We start from the raw sequence: 18682 nt of genomic DNA on the forward strand, positions 1-18682 counted from the left end.
TCAAAGTAGCCATTCTTGTACGTTCTCTTACTTGTACATGTAATGGTGCAGATTAACTATCAGTCACTGGGGGGGGGGGGGGGGCCTGGAACCCCCTCATTGACCCCTGGGGACCCCCAGAACCAATGTTGAGAACCACTGCATTAGGAAATTGCATGCATATACTGTCTGCAATGACCCAGAGAATGGTACAAAAATCAGTCCTAGTTAAATCCACACATGCATTCACTGCCTTTTAATACAGTAGTAACGAGGCGCTATGCACTATGCATCATCACATACAGTCAATATGCACAGCCACAGAAATTGTGTCACCAACATAGCTACACATTACATGGCAATTTTAACTTCTCAAGAATTACAAATCAGCATCCAGATTAAGAACAAAGATCATATGAAGCAAAGAGGTTATGCACATTCAATGTCCATGGGGAATATACACAAACAACAATTCTTTAATCTTTATCAGTTCTATAAAAATGTATGTACATATTAATGGCCCATCTTCAATAGTCGATTTTCCCATGTCATTCAATGGTTCCCTGCTCTGGACATAGTCTAATCTGACAAAGGCAAACTAGGAAACCATTTCTAAACATCTCGGGAGAGATACTGAGATAGCCATGTTATCATGATAGTATATTATTTTTTGTGTAGATTTCCCACCAGAAACAAACATTGATATAACATGAAATAAAAAGTATCTACAAAACAGCAATTGCTTTAAGAAATTGATATAAGCGGTGTAATTCATATAAAATAAAACAAAACAGAAACTATAAACCAAACTACTCTTAATTGTATTTTTTTGTTTTTTATAACTATCATGGCAAATTGAAACAGCAAATCCACATGAATAAAAATACACATAACTTTAGCTCATTAGGTCATGAGCCACTGTTCCCCTACAGTCTCGTCCACCCCCCCCCCCCTGGCATTGACTCATATTTTGCGATACAGTATCTGAAATCTCTCCATGGGAAATACACTATATACTGTATGTGTTCCTAAATGGGCGCTGCAAGTCAGCACGTTTAACATGGCTGATGGAGGCAGCCATTGAGCGATCTGAAGGTCAAACGCCATCCAAAGTCAGGTTGAGAAGAAAAGACGGTTCTGTGCTGAACTTTTGTCGTCTGGTTCCACTTGTTTTGGCAGTTGATGAAGAATAATTTTGTGGAATTGAAAACAAAGGAGTAAGTGATTAATTAAAACATCATGCAGTCAGTACAAAACATATACACGGTAAAATCCTCTCAGTGTTAAAGGTAGTGTAAGTGATATTTTTTTTGGTTTAAAATAAAAAGGGTTTTGTTAAAAAAAAAAGTTCTATATTCTGATAGTAATCATTGCTATAGTGTTTGTTCAGTAATAGGAGTCTTCCCGTCTCTCCAGCTCTTTAGTAAACACAAAATACGATTTCATCCAGATTGAATCCGCGGAGAAAGCTTCACGTCTGTCATGGGATGTCGTGGAGCCCTGCGTTGACTGGATGGCTCCGTTTGTGGAGACGGCACCGTGGCAGGTTTTGGGCAAAGTCGTCAGAAGGACTTTCTTACTGTGAAACACGATCGCAGACATAACATCCACCAGTGGTGTAAAGTAACTATGTACATGTACTGTACATTTTTATTATTATTACAAAACCACTTCATGCCTATATGCAGTACATTTCGGCCATTTGAAAATAGCCGATCTACAAGCATGATGTTTATGCATTTTATACATTTGAAAACTTTGTGAAATGGGACATTCTGCATAATGAGTACTTTCTACTTTTGGTACATTTTGATATACTTTTGTACCTTTACTCAAGTAAATTTAGAGTTCTGGACTTTTACTTGTAACAGAGTATTTCTACATTGCAGTATTGATACTTTTACTTAACTCTTTCAGTGCCAAGAGTATTTTCATAAAGTACTCCCCCAGTGCCAGCAATTTGCGTTTTTTTTTATTTTTAAATTTTGTAATTTTTCATTCAAATAAATGATCTGATTGGGTTTTTAAACCCATAATACAGTTCTACCAGTAGAGAGCAACAAATCGACACATTGATGATCTCGCTGGCTCACTCGCCCCCTCCCAAACAGGCTCACGTCATATCCGGTCATAACCGGATGTTGACATTTTTGACAATCGTTGATCGGGCTAAATTACGATGTGATACACGACTATGATGACTGATCGTCACCCAGACCAAAGAGAGTAGACGTGGACCTCTCCGTTTGTTTTTTATACCGTGCGAAAAACCGTGACTTTCCCTATTCTGGCCGAAAATGATCGCGGGAAAAAAAATTGAACCGGAAACGGAATCTGCGTCATGAAACCGGAACCCAATGAGTCTGAAGGAGTCAGGAAGCGAAAGTGATCATGAAAAATAAACAGCATAGCGCGACCACAGTCAAAAGTAAAAACTCTGGATTTCTCGTGCTGGCACTGAGGGTACTCGGGAAAAACTCGGGATATCTCGGGGCGTGGCACTGAGAGAGTTAAGTAAAAAATGTGAGTACTTTTTCCACCACTGCTCACTGACCTTTGAAAAGGCTTGAACTGAGTCTGAATTAGGGATGGGACGATAATCGTTATTATCGTTTATCGTGATAAAAAAAACGCTCACAATAATCATATAGCAGAGATTTTAAATTATCGTGAAATTGTCCTCCGTCATACACTATGATAAATGAGCTTTTGTTGAGCTGCAAATTCAGTACCACTTAGACCCTCTATACTTGATAAAACTGACCTGTAAAGAGCGCATTTTGGTACGCTCTTATTTCACTCTACACAAAAAAATAGCAGATCTACAAGCTCACAACGCGTTCCCCCCAGAACAGGGATGCTGGGGGCTCAAGGGGTTAACAAAAGGTCATTTTAAGTTTTAAGCATATTTTGATTATCGCCATAATATTGTTAATCGCTATAATTTTTGCCACAATAATCGTGACATGTCATTTTCATATCGTCCCATCCCATCCCTAATCTGAATACAAAGAATAAGAGTGAAAGGTCCCTAAGACTAGATTATCAGTCAAGAGATGGAGAAAGGACTGCTGTTAACACATGTCAGAGGCTTTTACTTAGCACGTGGATTCAGAACATCCATGAGTTATCATTTCAAATCTTGTATTGAAAGCATCATGCTGAGTGATCAATATATGGTTGTATTTGATTGCTGAATTTTGACTCTAAAATCTTAGCCAAAGTTTTAATTTGTATCTGAATTTGTGGTGGCAGTGGGTTTGCGATAACAGGTCCCATGTTAAATGTCTCGCTACAGCCATGTGCATTTGAAGACACCCCTACATTCTTAGTGTACAAAAAGCTACTAAATCTACTAAAATGTAAACAATGACAGCCTGATATGTGCTCTTGATACAGTGCTGTTAAAGTATTCCATATATGTTAACTTTTGAATAGATTAAGACATTTGGATTAATGTCCTTTTGTTTACACTAGAACAATAATGTTTTAGGTTTCTGTGACTCAAATTGAATGTGCCAACCTGATACGATGTATTTTCTGTTTACTAAAGACCCGGAGAGACGGAGAGACCCCTGTTTACTGAACGAACACTAAAGCAATGATTACTATCAGAATATAGAGCTATTTAACGCTTATTTACTGGAACAAAATATAACTTACAGCACCTTTAAAAACGGACACTCAGGATTTTACAGTGCACACATCTGACCGTGCACACCTGTCTCGGCTGCTGGCTCGGCCGCCCTAACCCCTGCACCCACCCATTGCCGCCTCCAACAGGGTGCTAGCTGTGGGGCTGTGGGGCGATACTGGAACAGTCGGTCACCAGCAGTCCAACTGTGCCAGTGCTCGACACGGTGACCGCTACGCTGGTGGTTCCCACGGGACTGGCGCCGGCGGGGTCAGGGCCGGGGTCCCCTGTCTGAGGGCTGGCGTGGGTGCCCATGTGGCCCTGCAGCTGCGTGGCCGTCTTGCACTGCACCCCGCACAGCTGGCAGAGCAGCACCCCTCCGGCCCCCGTGCCCCCGAAGCCGCCGCGCGCTCCGCCGCTGTCCTTCCACTCCTGCCCGTGGTGCTTCTGGGCGTGAACCCGCAAGTAGGTGAGGGTGGTGAAGCCTGGGCAGGAGAGTGGGAAGGAAGGGAGGATTGGAACAGGGATGAAAGTGAAGACAGGCAATGACAACAATAAGGAATCTTGTGCCATGCAAATGCAAATGTAGCAAAATACTATTTCTTTTGCACAAGCCTCACTTTCCTTTCTGCAGTGGTGTAAAGTAACTAAGTACATTTACTAAGTACTGTACTTAAGTACACTTTTGGGGAATTTTTACTTCACTGGAGTATTTCCCATTTTCAATACTTTTACTTCTACTCCACTACATCTCAGAGGCAAATACACTTTTACTCCACTACAATTATTTGAAAACTTTGAAAATGGCCGATCTACAAGCTCACAACGCGTCACATCGCGACACGTTGTGAGCTTGTAGATCTGCTATTTTCAAACATTTTAGTACTGTTACTTTTGGTACTTTAAGTATATTTTGATGTGAATACTTTTGTACTATTACTCAAGTAACATTTTGAACACAGGCCTTTTACTTGTAACAGAGTACTTCTACATTGCGGTATTGATACTTTTACTTAAGTAAAACATGTCAGTATACTTTTTCCACCACTGCCTTTCTGTCTGACTTACTGCGATTGCAGAGGTGGCAGGAGTGATGCTGGGATTGGTTATGGACCCTCATGTGATCGGTGATGTAAGCGGCAGACAGCAGTTTCCCGCAAATGTGACACGGCACCTTCTCCTCGTGGCGAATCAGGTGGGCGCGAAGGCGGTCCCTCGTGGCAAACGCAGACGTGCAGGTCTATGAAAGACATTGGTACACGCACGCTAACACATAAATGTAAACAAACGGTATGTGTGTGTCGATGCAAAGCAAACAGATGGTTAAGTAGAAGGGGGTCATTACCGTGCATTTGAAGGGTCTCTCTGTCGAATGCACCTGTCTAACGTGACTGTTGAGATGGTCAGGTCTGAAACAAACACCAAACATACATTTAAAAAAAAAGAGTCTGTAAGAAGTACAAAACACTATGTGAAAGGAGACTCTGGAGATTAGAGTGACCCAAAAAGCTTGATTTTGTAGCCATTCCTTTCTAGCTTTATGAATGAGTCATTCATTTTTTACAAACATGATCCCATGTTAGTGTGGGTTTGGGCTTTAACCCATTCAAACCGGGAATGCATCTCTGTCATTTTTAGATGTCTTTGGGCTATTCAAAAATAGCAGATCTACAAGCTCATAGCGTGAGTGCAGCGCTATGAGCTTGTAGATCTGCTATTTGTTTTGGGAAATCGTGATGTTTTTTATTTTACAAATCTTTGAATATTATATATATATTTTTAAAGCGAACATTTGTAACTCAAATCTTTGCTTCTGGGGATTCTACAAAAGTCTTCTAAGGGCGCGCTCCCACCGCACTTTTATTTTACCTCTGGGGCAGAATCTGCCAATGCTTTGTCAATGTAAATGCGTGGATTCACGCAAGAGCGGATCTTTCCGCCTGTCGCGCAGACCTTGCGTTTATCTGCTCTACACGACTTGTCCATTTGAAGCAGAAAACTGCTGGAGGCAGGAGCTGATTTCCCCCCTCTGTCCAATCGGGTGAGTGGAAGGCGGACCGTCTCAAGACTCAGGAAGCACCATGGTGCTCAAGGCAGCAGGCGGTGCGGGCTACGGGGAGGGTCCTGAAAGTGAGTGACAGGCGCGTCACTCCCGTTTTTTAGAATCCGCTGGCTGCAAAAAACTGTGGCCGCGCACAACCTGCGTTTAACGGTAGCCGACCATGTTTTGGTGGGAGCGTGCCCTAAATCCAGTTTAAAAAAATATTATGTTGCTGTAATATCGGTGGTTCTCAGAAATGATATGTATTTGGTTGTGGACCCCAATCTCAAATTATTTTTGCTCCAGGGAACCCCCCAGAAGTTGTAACAGAATTAAAAATGTTTGCTTTAAAAAATACATATATTCAAAGATTTGCACACATTTTCACAATTAAAGAAAAATAGCCCAAATAAATCTTAAAAGGACACAGATGCGTTCCCGGTCTTAAAGGGTTAAACTCCCAACTATGGCAGCATTTGACTTTTCTTTTCTTTTTTTTACTGTGGGCAAAGTGCTGGTAAGAACCCACGCACCGGGAGAAGGCTTTGGCGCAGTGAGGACAGATGTAAGGCTTTTCCACGCCGCCTTGGTGCGAGCGCACGTGGTAGCTCATGCGGTCTTTCCTCTTGAAGCGCTGCTGGCAGATGGGGCAGAAGTAGGGCTTTTCATCCGAGTGGGACAGGCGATGGCGGTTCAGGTGGTACACGTCCCTGAAGGCCTTGCCGCACGCCTCACAGGCATGGTTCTTGCGAACCTGGTTGGAGTTGGGATTGGGATTCGGGTTCTGTGGGAAGAAAGATACGAACTCAGGAAGTGAACTAACTTTGTTAAAGGAGTAGTTCACCGATTTGTTTTTTGTAATTCTAGTTTAAAGTAATTCTTTCGGTGAACTACTCCTATAAGCTCTACCAAAGAATTCAGAGATTTGATCCCAATACCACACTAAAATAGGCAAAGGTCCCTACAACTGAATCTCCTTGAGAATATGGGTTTAGATTAAAAGTTGAATAAAATGGATTCCATTTTATATACGTTTATAAGCTGATGGTAGGCCCTTGGAACTTTCACTAAAATACTTGCTGAGTGAAAACAAACGCAATGAAGATTTTTCTGACTAATTGCTCATGCATAATGTTTTTGAAAGATTTCACCTACTAATCATATGCCTGAAATGGGGTCGATTATTAATCAATCATTTTATTATATATTCTCCACAATCAATTAAATCGATTAATTTGATTGATAGTAGCAAACAGAACCTCCATTAAAGAGCCCACCTGTTCCATGGACCCCACGATGACAACAGCGGCTTGGATGGGCTGAGGCTGCACGGCCATGGTTACCGTGGCCGGGGCGATGGACACGGTGACGGGCTGGTGGCCCCCCTGATTGGTGTGGTGCGGTACGTCCTGGGGGTAGTAGGCCTGTCACTATTATTACATAATCGCCTAATCGCAATTATTTGAGATAATCGCAATTATTTTTGCATAATCGTCATAATCGTCTACATTTTTCACCAAAAGAAAAAACTGAAATACCAGATCTACAAGCTTACAACGCAGCATGTAGATCAGCCATTTCAGCTTTTTTTTACATAAAATGTAAATACATATTAAATATCTTAATAACGTTTGTACATTTAAAGGAGTAGTTCACCCAAAAAATTACTTATTTTCTATCAATTGCATACCCCATGAAGCATTGAATTCATGGAGATTCTTTTTTGTTTTGTCGCATTCCTCAGCCAATAATTTGATGATAATAATAAACATGCCTATGTATCCGGTAGGAGACACAAAGGAGACTCTTTGTGTCTCCTACCAAATAGACGGTAATCACATGCGACAAAAACGAAATGATCTTCATGAATTCAATGCTTCATGGGGTGTGTGTAATTGATAGGAAATAAGTATTTTTTGGGGTGAACTACTCCTTTAAGTTATTTGTCATATCTGCCCCGTGATTTTTGATTACGAAACCTAAGAGGCTTTTTTTTTTTTTTCACATGTTCTAATGTTCAACTTCAAACACACAATTAAAACGTTAATCGCAATTATTTCAGTGACAATTAATCGTCAACTTAAATGTGTAATCGTGACCTAGCCCTACCTGGGGGAGGGGCTCTGTGACGGCGGGGGGCGGGGGAGGGGGAGGGGGCGGCGGAAGAGGAGGGGGCAGCGAGAGGTGGAGAAGGGAGAGAGGCACCGTCTGCCTCTCCGGCCGCCCTCCTCCTCCTCCTCCTCCTCCCCCCACCTTCCCCCCTCCCTCCTCCTTCTCGCGGGCGGCGTGGCTCTTCATCTTGATGCCCGTGTGCACGGACTGGTGGCGCCGCAGGTTGTAGCTGTTCTTGAACTGTTTGTTGCACGTGGCACAGATGTGGGCCGGCCGGCCCGGTTTCGCGACCGGCTTCACTGCAAAGAGAGAATGAATGGGGATTTTAAAATGTTTGCTAGTTTGCTAATAAAGGAACTAGGTACATTTACTCGAAGTACTGTACTCAAGTACACTTTTGAGGAGTATTTCCCATTTTCAATACTTTTACTTCTACTCCACTACATCTCAGAGGCAAATATTATACTTTTGCGCCACTACAATTATTTGAAAACTTTAGTTACTAGTTACTAGTTACTAGTTACTGTTTGAAAATAGCCGATCTACAAGCTCACAACGCGTCACACCGCGACGTGTTGTGAGCTTGTAGATCTGCTATTTTCAAACATTTTTGTACTTTTACTTTTGGTACTTTAAGTATATTTTGATGTCAATACTTTTGTACTTTTACTCAAGGAACATTTTGAACACAGGCCTTTTACTTTTAACATAAGTAAAAAATGTCAGTACTTTTCCCACCACTGGCTGTTTGCAAACAATGAGATCAAAGTTAGAAATTAAGAAACGTTTCGGCTATCCAGCAAAAACGTAAAATACATCGACCCTTCACTTGCCAATAGTGTAAATGTCTTTACACACTGGGGGGCATGACAAATAAACGACAAGAAAATCACCAGAGAGTACTACTGTATACATTTGTTACCTCAATCGACCATGTCCCGAATAAGAATTGTGTTTGCTTCATTACCGCGTAATATTTGCGTTCTGTGTGGATGCATTCATGACACAGTTGAAAAATAAATATATTTTGGGGCGAATTAATCGCATGAAAAAAAAAACGACTTTCAACCCTCTTTTTTGGGCATTACAGGCGAAAAGCTGAGGGAAAATAGAAAATCTACACACTCGCAACAATGTGTCACAAAATATGTTCTGAGCTCCACAAAGCTCTCACTGAATTTTCACATAATGCAAAGAGTGGGTGCACGACAACAGGAAATTTGCATGAGAGAGAGAGAGAGAGAGAGAGAGAGAGAGAGAGAGAGAGAGAGAGAGAGAGAGAGAGAGAGAGAGAGAGAGAGAGAGAGAGAGAGAGAGAGAGAGAGAGGAATAATGGATGGATTGTGGGAAGACGTTACATTGTAGCAAACCATGTGTTTACCCACTGGTGGCCAGGAACCAAGGCTATGTCACTGTGGTTAAGTATGATGATGAAGTAGGGCTTAACTGGTTAAGAAAATTATGGACCGACGAGTCTATAGAACACCCCTGTGGCTCAGTCTCAACTGTACTGTATGTATGCATGTTGGGTGTGTTTTCATGTGGCTTTACATCCCCCACCCCCCGTTGTGTTTCTCTATGGGGCACCCTGCCCTCTTTTCTCTCTCGGCCGTGAAAAACACATGCAGATTACAGGCTAAAGCATGGGGAAGCATGCAAGGCCATTGATGCACCCTGGAAAAACACCACAGTCTTCAGGGTGCACTGAAGTAATCTCACTTCATATGTGGGTGTGTGTGTGTGTGTGTGTGTGGAGGGGGGGGGGGGGTTCTAGCTTTGATATGCAAAGAAAGAGAAACAAAGGTGTTCTAAAATAGGCTGTATAAGCTGTGGGCCAAACTGCCCTTCTGACCTCAGCCACTGATGCTGGGGGGTCCCCAGCAAAAGTAGTTAACATAGCATCACAATCATTTTAACCACTTTAGCCTTTTATACTTTGGCTATAAAAAAATTGCTATTTTTCAAAAATCTTGAACGTTAGTGGACATTTTTAACACAAATCTTTGCTTCTGGGGGTCCCTGGCACAACATATTTTCAGATGGGGGTCTGCGGCCAAATACTTATCAATTTGGGGGTTCTTGAAAAAGTTTGAGAACCACTGTACTATATGACCACAACCAATCACATTGAAATATAATAATAATAATCTTTCCAGTTTAACTAATACTTGATCTACAAGCTCACAACTTGTCGCATTGTGATGCATTGTGACTGTTTCGATATTAAACCCCAAAAAAAGTTTTAATAAAAGTTTTGACCTACAAAGACTTGGCCAAAATAGGGAGGCCAGGTTGAAAGTGGTAAATAGTCGCTTTGAACTGTATGCACATTCCTATGTCAATATCACCAAGATAAAAATCCTACGCAAGACAGATTCCCACATTCCCTACTCATGAACATCCATCAATACTTGGGAGTGCAGTGAACCAATACTAGAGGGCATCATGATGATGAAGTTTGTCCTAAATCCCTACAGTAGCTAGGGGGGAAAAACCATAGATATATATAAAGGCTAGATGACTCACCCGCGCTGCTGGCCAATGGAGTACGACGTTGCCACATGGCGGCCATCTTGAAACAGTCATTCATAACATAATGTCTATGGAGCATATACTTTAAAATAACCATAGCGTGCTCAATTTTCATCTGATTTTCAAACGGTTTGGTGTTTTGTAAACACCAAAGATGTAATAAAATTATAAAATTATAAAATAAAATAAAAAATAAAAAAACATGATTATAATTATAAGTATGCAGTATCATAACTACATCTTTGGTGTTTACAACACACCAAACCGTTTGAAAATCGGATGAAAATTGAGCACGCTATGGTTATTTCAAAGTATATGCACCATAGACATAATGTTATGAATGACTGTTTCAAGATGGCCGCGGTTGAGCTACGCTTGCGCCGTCCCCTTGAGCCATCTAGCCTTTATATATATCTATGGGAAAAACTAAACACTGTTGTCTGCTGCATGGCACCAAAGGCCTTTTGGTTGGATAAGAATTATCTCTGTGAGAATGCAAGCCAATGAGAAGCTGTGTTGTTAACATTGGCATGAGAAGGGTATTTGGTATCAGCAGATACTCAAGTTGACTGACTAATAGATTTTCAGGCTTGGTCAGGTTCATGCCTGTAATGTTCATTTGTGTAGTATTTTTGGTGACACCAGTGGTAGTTAACTGGTTATTACAACTACGAATCAGTTCAAAATTAAACGGGAAGCACTGCCCCAGAACAAACGGTTTGAGCTGCAGAGCTGCGTCCTAGTTGGCAGGCGGACATACTGCTCCACCAGATCAGAAACATCTTAAAGCGATAGTTCACCCCCAAAATTTTTTTTTCCAGGTTGCCAAACCTGGTCTACATCTACACTCGCTAGAGGTCACTTTTTCCTCATTGGCTGGTCCTTTTGCGAGACTTTTGCCAGACTTTTTCCTCATTGGCTGGTCATTTAGCCAATGAGGGCTCACTGTCCTCTCAGAATATGGGATCTAAAGACCTCTCAGAATATGGGCTCTAAAGGCGACTCACAATACTGTGTTCGGCCACCGTATGTGTCTCTATGGTAAATGGCGCTCTTGCAGTGTGGTCGTCGCCACCAAACAACAGCGACCCAGAAAACAGCGACCCAGAAAAAACAAGACAACGCACACAAGCCCTTACTGAGGCACACAAACTGATTTAGCTCTGTTCATAAACTATTTACTATTGACTGCCATTTTGGCTGTTTTTGTTAGTCCGCGAGCGAAAGGGTACAGGACCACGGGTCCATTTGGTTCCATGCGGGGACGCTGGAGAGAGCAACCTAAGCCAATAATTTGATGACCAGCGGACCGGTAGGCAGCGGTTCCGGTAGAAGATACAAAGGAGACTCTTTGTGTCTCCTACCGGAACCGCTGCCGGTCATGGACGGAGGCGCGCCGTCTGAAGCAGACTTGAGCCACGAGAGGCACCGGCGAGCGAGCTAAAGTGAGCGAGTCGCCGTGCCGAACGTTGCGAAGTCTGCTTCAGCCGGCTCAGCGCCATCCAAGTTATGTTCCGATAGGGACAGAATCGTAAATCCTCGTCCCGGTACCTCCGACATGTCTACACCGCCTCGCGCGCGGTCCAAGTGAACACAGTGGAGCGCTCCCTACCCCCGTCTCAGCCAATCACAAGCCACGCGGCTTGTGATTGGCTGAGCCTCCTCGCCTCCTACGGAAACAATTATCGCTTCCCTCACCAGGTAAAGGCTCTTCATTGAGGGCAGCTGTGTCAACGGTGGATGGGGGTGGAGCTAAGTGCTCTTCAGAGGGGCTCTGGGCGGAGCCTGTCAGCTCTGGCAGCAGTTCTGACTGAAGTGGAGCTTCAGGCTGGCTCTGTGTCGATGGTGTCTGAGACAAAATAGAAAAACAATGCTTTATTAATGCAACATTTACAAAGGTCACTTGAGCATAGGGATGGGCAATATTATCGATATCACGATATATCGCGATATTTTATTTCGCGATACTGTATCGATACTCCAGTATCAATATCGCGATTAAAAAAAAAAAAAAAAAATAAGTTTTTTTTTTTTTTTTGCTTTTTCAGATACAGGCTTTATGAAAAACATTCAAAGAACCTATCACAGATCTGCAGCTACTCAATATGTAGTGTATATACCGGTATAAACAATATGTAGTTGTGATAAATGTATATATCGCAATATATCGCAATATATCGCAATATATCACAATATATCGCAATATATCGCTATATATCGCAATATATCGCAATATATCCCAATATCGTGATACGACCCAAGTATCGTGATGCGTATCGCAATATAATCGTATCGTGACCCAAGTATCGTGATACGTATCGTATCGTGAGATTGTTGCCAATACCCATCCCTACTTGAGCATGACATTTTTAAAGGAGACTGAGAAGTCCATTCCATTCATTCCCAAGTCAGCAATGGATGATTCATTTTGGATATTTTAATATGCAGATTGTGTGCGTGATTGACTTACTGTACCAGTGTTAATCTCTTAAACCCCTTAGTTGTGTCACGAATAGCGATGCGGCACGTTGTGAGCGTGTAGATCTGCTATTTTTGCCTATAGAGCACCGACGTCTGACGTAATATACGCATCCTACCTGGGTCAAGTTTTTTTTCCTTTCAGAATTCCCATAGACTTGTTTAATATCGCGTCAAATAAGAACTGTGTTCCAAAAATAAACAAATGATCCCGGCGGTTTCCCTCATTTGGATATGAAGCATCAACTGACGGCAACAAAACGCTATTGTTACCGCTGCCGAATTAGTTACATTTTCACCAGAAACAGACTGTATCAAATATGAGTGACTGACTATCGTAAACGATACAGAGCCACCTCCCTGACAATATTGCCGGGACGATATATATGAGACGATTTTAAGATGACCCAATGTTATTCTCCATAGAGAAATTACTTCCATGAACCAGGGTATGAACAAGTGACGCCAGGGTGGAAGTTTGTAGTTTCTTTTTTGCATTCGATTTCAATCTCATTGTTACAAATCAAACCAAACTTCACCCTAAAAAGAAGACAATACATTATACACTTGACTTGTCCATTTCAATGACCATGTTTAATTCTGAAGCAGACACAGTTTCTAATCACAGAAAGATCACAGTCCAGGGTCCCTGTAAAAGCCTCTAGCTCTGCCTCATCAGATCCTGGCTTGGACTCTGGTTTTGGTTGCCATCCTAATACTATCTTGGCTCTGTTAATTTTACCTTGGGAAAAAATTGTTCTGTCCATAAATCAAGACTAAATGAATGGGAGGAAACCTAGTTAATGCAGTTTTCAGCATCACACAGCTTATGACCGTTCAGGGGGAGCAGGTTTTAAGTGTTTTGCTCATGGACACTTTGACACATACTGTAGCTGGGGCTGGGAATTGAAACTTGAGACCTTCTGGTTCCTAGGCAGCCTCTCTACACACTCAGCTATAGCCGCCCAGCAAGGAATTAGCCAGGATCATGGGATGTGAAGCCTAATTTCAGATTGGATATTCTGTTTCAGGTTGATTGTGATCAATTGAATCATCACCTTGATATCTATGGACACACATGACTATGGAGATCATGTGTACCGATTTGCACGAAATTTGGATCAAATCTGAAGAAATAATATAAAACAAAATGTTTTACATAAGTCAGCCTCCTGGTGACGCTATAAATGGCAGATGTGAAAAATGCAGGGCAAAGGTTTTTCCTTGGCCTCTAGGGAGTGCGCATACAAAGTTTTACACAGATCGGTGCAGTTATAGGTAAAAACACGAATCGTCCTGTTATAGCGCCACCATGAGGCTGATTTGAAAATGTTCAAGTGGCATTTCTTCCTCGGCCTAATGGGAATGTGCATGCAAAATTTCACAGAAATCGCATGCTGTGTTCATGATTTGAGGCATTTCGTTCAAAACAAAGCACTCCTGCAAACTTTGGAAGCCAATCTTAGCCAATCAGGATGGAATATGAAAAATCTGAAAGAATGGTTTGGTTTAATGACTATAGAGATACTGTGAACCGAATTGCGTGTTTGGACAAAATCTGTAGGAGTACTGTCCAAAAATGTGTTTTGCACAAATCTGCCTCCTGGTGGCGCTATGACAGACCCTGGCCCCAGGCCCTGGCCTGGCCTGGCATCAAGGGAGTGTGTGTGCACCGTTTCGCTGCGATCAAGCCAACGGTGCCGGAGATTAGCTGTACACAGACGGAACCACGGACGGACGGACGGACAGACGGACAGGGTGCAAAACATAGTCTCGGCCTTTCGGAGAGTGGAGACAATTAACATTAAGGATTTTACAGTGTAGGTGGTCCCTGAATGTGGGATCCAGGGACCACCTGGGTGATTGATAGTTAATCTGCACCATTATTACATGTACAAAGTACACACAGCTAGAGAACGTACAAGAGCAGTTATTTTGATCAGAGTTTCACTGTTATCCTACAGTCTAGACATAGACAGTAAAAGAATTCAGGACCAAATGCCAGACCATATCGGACAGAAAAATTCTTAGAATCAGATACATTGTATTAACCACTTAACCCCAGCATCGGTATTGTGAAAATAGCTATTTTCAGCTAAATCTTTCCCCACCTAACCCTAACCCTATGGGGTTTAGGTAGTTAAATTGGGTCCTGTGGCCTATAATGCATTATCAAAGTGGGGGTCCTTGAAATTAAAAAAGGTTGATGAGAAAGAATCATTGGTGAGCAGACAACTGGATAAGACCCAACACTGATGGCCTGACCCCACTGAACTCTGCCGCACTACCCCCACACACACACACACACACACACACACGCACACGCACACGCACACGCACACGCACACACACACACACACACACACACACACACACACACACACAAACACAAACACCACCCACCCCATCACATCATGACAACCCAGCCCAGCCAGTCAGGTGCACGTTAATCACCACTTACATGAAATAGAAAGTTACTCCAGGAAAATGAAAATTTAAAAATGTAAAAAAAAAAAAAAATAGCAGATATACAAGCTCACAGTGATATGCTATTTTTGAAAAAGGTTGATGAGAAAGAATCATTGGTGTGCAGACAACTGGATAAGACCCAACACTGGTGCCCTGACCCCACTGAATTCTCCCCCCATTTGAAAATAGCAGATCTACTAGCTCACAATGCATTGCGACCATTGCTATTTTCAAAAGTTTTTTTAATACATTTTGAACTTGTGAAATGGGACATTCTGCACAATGACTACTTCTACTTTAGCTACTGTAAGTATATTTTGAGGCCAATGCTTCAGTATACTTTTACTCAAGTACATTTTGAATACAGGACTTCTATTTGCAACAAAGCATTTCTACATTGCAGTATTGCTACTTTTTACATAGATAAAAACATGTGAGTACTTCCATCCATCAACTGCCACTGACTTACCTGAAACAGAAAGTTACTCCAGGAGGTATCCATGGTTGGACAGGTTGGTTGGAGGGAGCCACTCAGCCTGGGAGCAGTGAGGGGTTGGAAAGGGAGGGAGGGGGCTATGATGGAGGTGGTGGTGGTGGTGGTGGTGGTGGTGTGTGTGTGTGTGTGTGTGTGTGTGTGTGTGTGTGTGTGTGTAGGGGGGGGGTTCACAACCCAAAGGGTGCCAATCTGAGGCCCGTGTGTCACTATTCAGTGTCAATAGTTGTTGTTCTACAGCCTCTGCTGTTAGGTTTTAGTGGAAGCTGGTGATTATGTCCAGTAGCAATATTCGGTATGTACTGATCATCTAACACTGTTATAAAGACGTTGTTATTATTGTGATCGGGCTTCTTCTATTTGAGTTTTGATTTCATATAATAATAATAATCATCATCATAATGATCTGTTGGCATGAATCTACAGGCACTGACGATATGCTTTGTAAACGCGACAAAATGGTTGGTAGTGCCATGCTTTTTTTTTTTAATGGTGCATTTGAATATAGTTGCTTATTTTTGCAATTACATCTGTTGTAACCCCAAAAAAAAATCGGTGAAGTGCATGCAAAAAACAACAACAACAACAATAAGGCTATTACACAGAAACAGATGAGTAACAACATGTAGTCAAAACGTAATAATAATCATATTCGGCAGCTGTTGCTCATTGCGTGGTGGGGAATAAGGAGTCATTTATTTCGATGATAGCTCCGATCAAAAGGCCCCCCAAAAAACGATGGATCCCCCCAAAAGCCTCGGTGTCGCGTGAACCTCGTCCCCGGAACTAGAGAGTTCCTCGTCGGCCGCGATCCGTGGCTCCGCCTCGGCGTTTCAATCGAGAGGGTGACATCTTTCTATTTTTTTCTCTTTTACAATTCTCTCCCTCTCTCTCTCTAAACTCTCTCTCTCTCTCCCTCCCACCCTCACTGTCTTTCTTCCTTTTCTTTTCTTTTTTTTTATCTCTTCTCCTCCTCCTCTCCCCCTCTGTGTGTGTGTGTGTGTGTGTGTGTATCCGACCCCCGCCGCTGTCTCCCCCTAGTTTAAAGGGAAAGTATTTGTGTGTCTGTGTGTGTGTGTGTGTGTGTGTGTGTGTGTGTGTGTATGGACCCCCGTCGTCCTCCTCCTCCTCCTCCTCCTTGTCGTCCGTCCCCTTCTCCTCCTCCTCGCCCCCGCCTGTCGGCCCCGTTCAGTAGGCCGACAAATAAGCTTCAATTCCCCGACGATCCCCGGTCCAGATCGTTACCGCTCCGAAGCTACACGATGTACCGCGGCGGCGGAACCGGAACCACCGAGGACATGATGGAACCCGCCGATCATCATAATAATCATACGATGATCCACTAATCTAAGATGGAGGTGTGTGTGTGTGTGTGTGTGTGTGTGTGTGTGTGTGTGTGTGTGTGTGTGTGTGTGTGTGTGTGTGTGTGTGTGTGTGTGTCGTTTTAAAAACAGAGCAACAATGTGCCCCATTCAATCTTAAAGGTAAAGATGCGCGCAAGGAGTGCAACAGCTGGATGGATATATGAGGTTACAATGACCCCACCCCCTCCCCAAGTTTTACATTCACCCAGACCCAGTGGTGGGAAAATGTTTTCCTTAAAGGGATATTTCACTTTCAAAAAAACTTTTGGGGATTTTATCGTCTACTCAGGCTTTTGTGAACACCCCAGACAGTTAAGTTGCTTGATTTAATATTTAGATATTAGATATTCATTTTATCAGACACGCCCCCTTCCTATACAAACCCATTGTAACTTCAAACTCAATTTTTAACATGTTAGATTCATCAAAAACACCCGTCCTTGGTTCTGGTGACTCATACCGCCCCCCTAATACGCGAGGGGGCCGTGTTTTTTCAATTACTTTTTTCATTTAAAAAAAAAAATTTTTTTGGAAAATGAAAAAAAATTAATACAATAAAAAAAAGAAATAATAATACATTAAAATAATTCTCGGAAAAACATGGCCCCCTCACGCATTAGGAGGGCAGGGTGAGTCACCAGAACCAAGGACAGGTGTTTTTGATGAATCTAACATGGTTAAAATGGAGTTTGAAGTTACAATGGGTTTGTATAGGAAGGGGGCGTGTCTGATAAAATGAATATCAAATATCTAAATACTGAATCAAGCAACTTAAAAACTGTCTGGGGGGCTCACAAATGCTTGAGTAGATGATAAAATCACCAAAAGTTTTTTTGAAAGTGAAATATCCCTTTAAGTACAAGTATCAATACTCTGTTACAAGTGTAAGTCCAGAATTCAAAATGTACTTGAGCAAAAGTACAAAAGCATTGGTATCAAAATGTACTTAAAGTACCAAAAGTAGAAAGAACTCATTGTGCAGAATGTCCCATTTCACAAGTTTTCAAATGTATAACATTTATACAAATCTTTTGAAAATTAGAAAATAACAAGCTCACAATGCCTGGCATTGCGAGCTGTAGATCGGCTATTTTCAAATGCTCGAAATCTATATAGGGCTGACGTGGTTAATGTGATAATAATCAAAATCTTAATGTACAAAGTAACTAGTAAATAAAGTTTACTAATAATTGTAGTGGAGTAAAAGTACAACATTTGCCTCTGAGATGTAGTGGAGTAGAAGTAAAAGTACTGAAAACTGGAAATGCTCTAGTAAAGTAAAAGTACCTCAAAATTGCATTTAAGTACAGTACTTAAGTAAATGTACTTAGTTACTTTACAGCACTGGTTTTACATTCACAAATGTACTAACATTTTATAAAGCAGTGGTTCTCACATATTTTCATGTGAAGCAGGGACCCCTAAATTGGTATTTTTGGCTGCAGACCCACTTCTGGAAAATATGTACCACCAGCCAGAGGGACCCCCATAAGAGAAGTCTTGTGTTGTTAAAATATTTAAAAATGATTCCAAATGCTTCCCAATGAAAGATTTTTCTTCCAGAAATAGCATATCTACAA

At 42.0% G+C, this 18682-nt stretch overlaps 1 protein-coding gene across 2 annotated transcripts; it reads right to left on the reverse strand.

Annotated features, from left to right (window-relative positions):
- Nucleotides 1–207: 207 nt before the first annotated feature.
- On the reverse strand, nt 208–16974 carry maza (MYC-associated zinc finger protein a (purine-binding transcription factor)). 2 transcript variants are annotated; one of them, XM_080446595.1, is made up of 8 exons: nt 15715–16974; nt 11997–12147; nt 7764–8065; nt 6932–7063; nt 6188–6438; nt 4959–5022; nt 4682–4853; nt 208–4098 (listed from the first exon to the last, which is right to left on the reverse strand). In XM_080446595.1, exons 1-8 carry the CDS (start codon nt 15745–15747, stop codon nt 3767–3769), a joined length of 1437 nt encoding a protein of 478 aa, XP_080302721.1. In that variant the 5' UTR covers nt 15748–16974; the 3' UTR covers nt 208–3766. The 2 variants fall into 2 exon arrangements, with proteins under 2 accessions (XP_080302721.1, XP_080302720.1); XM_080446594.1 differs by having other exon boundaries at nt 6932–7078; nt 15715–16973.
- Nucleotides 16975–18682: the final 1708 nt, after the last annotated feature.

The sequence above is a fragment of the Gymnoscopelus braueri genome, assembly GCF_963280865.1.
Source record: "Gymnoscopelus braueri genome assembly, chromosome: 13".
Lineage (NCBI taxonomy): Eukaryota > Metazoa > Chordata > Actinopteri > Myctophiformes > Myctophidae > Gymnoscopelus > Gymnoscopelus braueri.

What these genes read in the sequence shown, in the direction of transcription:
- maza (XM_080446594.1), bottom strand. Translation starts at nt 15,747, where the DNA reads ATGGATACCTCCTGGAGTAACTTTCTGTTTCAG. An exon ending in TCACAGAGCCCCTCCCCCAG is followed by an intron (nt 7,079 to 7,763) that starts GTAGGGCTAGGT and finishes TAATAGTGACAG; the next exon opens with GCCTACTACCCCCAGGACGT. An exon ending in AGAGACCCTTCAAATGCACG is followed by an intron (nt 4,854 to 4,958) that starts GTAATGACCCCC and finishes TGTCTTTCATAG; the next exon opens with ACCTGCACGTCTGCGTTTGC.